Source organism: Astyanax mexicanus, chromosome 4 (assembly GCF_023375975.1).
Source record: "Astyanax mexicanus isolate ESR-SI-001 chromosome 4, AstMex3_surface, whole genome shotgun sequence".
Classification (NCBI taxonomy): domain Eukaryota; kingdom Metazoa; phylum Chordata; class Actinopteri; order Characiformes; family Acestrorhamphidae; genus Astyanax; species Astyanax mexicanus.
Genome location: NC_064411.1, coordinates 58,456,501 through 58,462,500, shown reverse-complemented (window position 1 = coordinate 58,462,500; position 6,000 = coordinate 58,456,501). Strand labels below are relative to the sequence as shown.

The window sequence follows — 6,000 nt, the reverse complement described above, 5'->3', positions numbered from 1 at the left end:
GCATATGAGAGTATATATATATAAGTGTAAATATAAGTATAAGTATTAGTACATACCCGCTGCCCGGCGGTACCTGGGGCTCCTCTGGGGCCCAGCAGACCTCTGGGGCCCTAAGCAACAAAAGACAACCGTTATATCAGCACTCAGTACTCAGAGTTCAGTACTCAGAAATCAATACTCAGAATTCAGTACTCAGTATTCAGTACTCAGCACTCAGTATTCAGTACTCAGCACTCAGTATTCAGTACTCAGCACTCAGAATTTAGTACTCAGTATTCAGTACTCAGAATTCAGTACTCAGTATTCAGTATTCAGTACTCAGTATTCAGTATTCAGTACTCAGCACTCAGAATTTAGTACTCAGTATTCAGTACTCAGAATTCAGTACTCAGAAATCAGTACTCAGAATTCAGTACTCAGAATTCAGTACTCAGTACTCAGCACTCAGCATTTAGTACTCAGTATTCAGTACTCAGAATTCAGTACTCAGAAATCAATACTCAGAATTCAGTACTCAGAATTCAGTACTCAGAATTCAGTACTCAGAATTCAGTACTCAGTATTCAGTACTCAGTATTCAGTACTCAGAGTTCAGTACTCAGAGTTCAGTACTCAGAGTTCAGTACTCAGAGTTCAGTACTCAGTACTCAGAGTTCAGAATTCAGAGTTCAGTACTCAGTATTCAGTATTCAGTACTCAGAGTTCAGTACTCAGAGTTCAGTACTCAGTACTCAGAGTTCAGAATTCAGAGTTCAGTACTCAGTATTCAGTATTCAGTACTCAGTATTCAGTACTCAGAGTTCAGTACTCAGAGTTCAGTACTCAGTACTCAGAGTTCAGAATTCAGAGTTCAGTACTCAGTATTCAGTATTCAGTACTCAGTATTCAGTACTCAGAATTCAGTACTCAGAATTCAGTACTCAGTATTCAGTACTCAGTATTCAGTACTCAGTATTCAGTACTCAGCAGCGGCGGATCTCATGCTACTCTACTGCAGAATCAGCACTAAAAATATTATCATTACACACATACAGTAAGATATCCAGGGGGGCAGGGGGTGGAGGGTGATGAAGGGATGGTGGAGGAATGGGGGGTAAAGGAGGGATGAAGGAGGAATGATTGAGGGATGAAGGGGACGGATGGGGTGTAGGGGGCTCTGCAGGGGGTCTACACGCCCCACTGATCACTGCCCTGCTGAGTTTCAACATCACATCTGGAGAACAGGGTCTAACGGATGGATACATGGATGGATGGATAAATAGATGGATGGATAGATAAAGGGACAATGAATACATAAGTAGATAGATGGATGAATTAATAAATGGAATAATGGAAGGACAGGTTAGGTAGATAAATGGATGGAGGGATAAATGCAGAGTTAGCTGTATGGTGGAAGGATGAACAGCAGGATAAATAAAGAGAGATAAATATATGTTTGGATGAAAAGATCGATGAGTGGATAGATAACTGAAGGAAAGGAATAATAAATGGATGGAAAAATTATGGATGATGATTAGTTTGATGTAGGGATGAAATGATTGATGGATGGATGGCTATGTTAAGTAAAGGATGGAGTGATGAATAGAGAGATGAAAGGATGAATCATGTTGTTTATAGATGGATGGGTTGATGGATGAATGAATGGAGGAATGAAGAGATTCATAAATGAAGAGATGGTTAAATAAAGGGATGAACAGATGGATAATTGTAGGGATAGAGGGATAAAGGGATGGATGTGAATGGATGAATAACCAAATTAATGAATGGGTAGAAGGTTGGACGGAGGTTTGTCTTGAATGAAGGGACGGAAATGAATAGATAGATCAATGGATAACTGGATGACTGGAAAAATTGATGGATGGATGGATGGATGGATGGATGGATGAAAGAGTTGGGATGGTAGGATGAATGGATGATGGGTAAATGGATAAATAAAGGTGGATGAAGTAAAGTATGGATGAGATGGATTAAATAAAAAATGTAGGGATGAGTGAATAGGTGGATAAATGGATAGATGGGTAGATGGATGGATGGATGGATGGAGACATCTCTCTCTCTTTCTCTTTTTTTCAGTATAAAGACTGTTATTCATGACCTTTAGGGCTAATGCTAATGCTAATTCTGGCTGGGTATTTAATACAAACATTACAGAGAATTAGCGACAGATAAATGGATAGACAAATAGATAAATGAATGGATGAATAGATAGATAGATGGATTGATGGATGGATGGATAGAAGCTTACACCCTCTCCCGGCATCCCCCTCAGTCCGATCTCTCCATCCTCGCCCTGCGAACGACAAAACACACCATCAGAGAGAGCGACACACTTCACTACCAAACACAAACACAAACACACACTACAGCATTCCCAGCATTCCCAGCACTCACTCTGGGTCCGTCGTCTCCGGGCAGTCCCGGGGGTCCGATGGGGCCATGCTCTCCCTGTGCGAGAGAGAGAGAGAGAGAGAGAGAGAGAGAGAGAGATTGTTAGGTACGGATTGGGAGTGCTGGGTCTGGGTAATTATACAGGCCAGGATTAGGAATCTGGAAATACACTCTTTACTCTGTGATCTGTGGTGCATTCTCTTTTTTGGCGTGAGAGCAGCTCAGCACACCCTGCTGATGAGCGCTCAGACCCGCAGAAACGCTAAACACTCTCCAGCTGACCCGTAAAACCAGTAAAACACCAGCAGAGTCAACTCAGGAACTCAGAGACTCTAGATTAAGGTCACGACTCTGGTGATGAGCATAGTTGGCGTAGTCGGCAGGATTTTACTCAGAGTTTAAATCTTAAATCGGTACCACTTTAATATAAGACTACCTTTATAAAGGGTTTATAAATGGTAACCAATTAGTTTATTAATGGTTACTAATTAGGTTGTAAATGCCTTAAAAATCATTAATAATCAGTTATAACACATGCATAGAAAAGACAACAGTATAGATGGCAGTGGGTTCACTATTTGTCAAACAACAGGTCATTGATGCCCTTTCTACGAATATATAAAATGAGAGTAAAAACTAATTTTAGTTGGTGTTGTTCTTTTTGAGAATTAGGTATTAAGGAAATTTGTCTGATGAGCTTAAGAAAAAAATGTTATTATATTATATATATTATATGGAATATAATCAAGAGGAAGATGGATGATCACAAACCATCAAACCACCAAACTGAACTGCTTGAATTTTTACACCAGGAGTAAATCAGCATAAAGTTATCCAAAAGCAGTGTGTAAGACTGGTGGAGGAGAACATGATGCCAAGATGCATGAAAAAAAAACTGTGATTAAAAACCAACCAGGATTATTCCACCAAATATTGATTATTTCTGAACTCTTAAAACTTTATGAATATGAACTTGTTTTCTTTGCATTATTTGAGGTCTGAAAGCTCTGCATCTTTTTTGTTATTTCAGTCATTTCTCATTTTCTGTAAATAAATGCTCTAAATGAGAATATTTTTATTTGGAATTTGGGAGAAATGTTGTCTGTAGTTTATAGAATAAAACAACAATGTTCATTTTACTCAAACATAAACCTATAAATAGTAAAATCAGAGAAACTGATTCAGAAACTGAAGTGATCTCTTCATTTTTTACAGAGCTGTATATATTTGGAGAAGTTTTTTTTTGTGTCGGCGCCAAAATAAAAGTCCCTCCTCACCCTTCTCAGCACTTACCCTGTGTCCTTTCTCTCCGGGTAACCCGGGCAGCCCGTCGAATCCTCGGTCTCCCTGTTAAACGCAGACAGTATAGAGATTACGGCGTCAGCAGCAGCTCATCTTCACTCCCCCGTAAAAAACACGTAAAAAACAGATAAAAACTCATAAACCCTCATAAACCCGAGGCCCACCTTGGCTCCGGATTCTCCGGGCATTCCTCTGGCTCCGTCGGCTCCGGACCGGCCCTGCGGGAACACCGTAACCCCGGGTCACAACCGGAATCTGTACAACACATGTCTGAACCTCGGAGGACCACGACGACTGCGGCGGCTCTGAGGGGCTTTAAGCTGAAGGAGTGAAGGAGTGAAGGACTGAAGGAGTGAAGAACTGAAGGAGTGAAGGAGTGAAGGACTAAAGGAGTGAAGGAGTGAAGGAGTGAAGGAGTGAAGGACTAAAGGAGTGAAGAACTGAAGGACTGAAGGAGTGAAGGAGTGAAGGATTGAACTGAAGAAGTGAAGGAGTGAAAGAGTGAAAGAGTGAACTGAGGGTAAGGTGAGGAGAAGGAGTGTTGAGTCTAGCAGAACCAGAACGTCTCACTTCTGAATCATTACTGTATTTATTACTCTGCTGTGAGTAAACCCGTCAGAGTGGAGAAGAGTTAATACTCTACTGTTTATTATAGAAACTGCAGAGCTCAGACTGAAACATCTTCAGAATGAGAGAAACGCTCTTCTAATACAGCAGCTCACAGACGCAGCCTTGTGCTGATCCACATCACCCTAGGAGTGATGAGGGGAAAGAGAGAGCATCATCTACTGTACTGTACCCACCCAGAGAGAAACAGCAAGGACAACTGTGCTCTCTCGGGGCTCCGGCAGCTCCTATTTTATTTTATTTATGACCTTACATTATAATTTGAACTTAAAATATAATTTCTGTAAAGTGGCTTTGTGACATCACTTAAAAAAAAAAGCACTACAAAAAAAAGATTTTATATATATATTGATATCTATTAGATGAATAGCAATTTACAATGTATGTATCGAAGGCAATATACCATATACATCTCAATATTTTATTTAGATAAATGAAAATATATGATGCATATCTTGATACTTTTTTTTATGAGATTATTGTATCGGCATCAATAAACTGTTGCAACTAATTAGAACGCAACATAGCTGATACAATGATATGAACAAATACTTTCATCTCATCTCTTTCATCTTGTATGAAAATATACAGATAATTATTAAAACAAACTCAATATATCACCCAGTCTTAATGTGAATTACTAAATTAAATAGATTTTAGCAGATTCATACCGTCTGCAATCAAACACAAGCTAAAGGAAGAGTAATAAACAGTGTATTTATGTGTTTTTTATGTATTTTTCTCATCATCCTGATGTTTTCTGAGGGTATAGAACGGGTCAGATGGTGTTTTATCATCAGTAAAGCGTAATTTATAAGCAGTGTTGAGCAGAAGGTGAGGTGAACTCAGACGAGCTCCAGGCGGTGTTTATATTTCACATCTGAGATTACGGGTTTGAGCTCAGTCTGAAACTTAAACACATGTTTCTAACAAGCTGCTTCTCCCACATATATATATATATATATGTGCTGTATATATTTAACCCTGTGCTTTTATCCCGTCTTTAGCTTCGTCTGCTACACTAAGAAACCACTTCTAACCACCTCAAAACCACCGCCGACCAGACCCGGCACAGAGACCAGGCACAGAGACCAGGCACAGAGACCAGGCACAGAGACCAGGCACAGAGACCAGGCACAGAGACCCAGTTGAAACACAGAGACCCAGTTGAAACACAGAGACCCGGTTGAAACACAGAGACCCGGCTGAAACACAGAGACCCGGCTGAAACACAGAGACCCGGCTGAAACACAGAGACCCGGCACAGAGAACAGGCACAGAGAACAGGCACAGAGAACAGGCACAGAGACCCGGTTGAAACACAGAGACCCGGCACAGAGACCCGGCACAGAGACCCGGCACAGAGACCCGGCACAGAGACCCGGCACAGAGACCCGGCACAGAGACCCGGCAGAAACACAGAGACCCGGCACAGAGAACAGACACAGAGACCCGGTTGAAACACAGAGACTCGGCTCAGAGACCCGGTAGTTCTTACCCGTTTTCCTGCTTTACCAGATAAACCCAGGGGACCCATCAGACCTCTCGGACCCTGAAACACACAAACCCCCCCCCCCATTCACCATCATCAAACAAAATCATTAATAAACCAAACAAAATCATATAAAAAAACTTACATCTGAGATATTTAATGCATTTCTAGCTCCAGTTAAAAGTGTTATT

General features: G+C 40.9%; 1 protein-coding gene across 1 annotated transcript in view; it reads right to left on the bottom strand.

The window, feature by feature from the left end:
* The window catches only part of col11a1b (collagen, type XI, alpha 1b), a 132,353-nt gene that overhangs the window by 41,715 nt on the left and 84,638 nt on the right, over window positions 1-6,000 (bottom strand). The window contains exons 16-21 of the mRNA XM_049476727.1: window positions 5,816-5,869; window positions 3,855-3,908; window positions 3,682-3,735; window positions 2,392-2,445; window positions 2,246-2,290; window positions 57-110 (exon numbers count right to left, since the gene is read on the bottom strand). Of these exons, the coding sequence (XP_049332684.1) occupies window positions 57-110; window positions 2,246-2,290; window positions 2,392-2,445; window positions 3,682-3,735; window positions 3,855-3,908; window positions 5,816-5,869 (315 nt within the window). The remainder of the gene's footprint in view (window positions 1-56; window positions 111-2,245; window positions 2,291-2,391; window positions 2,446-3,681; window positions 3,736-3,854; window positions 3,909-5,815; window positions 5,870-6,000) is intronic.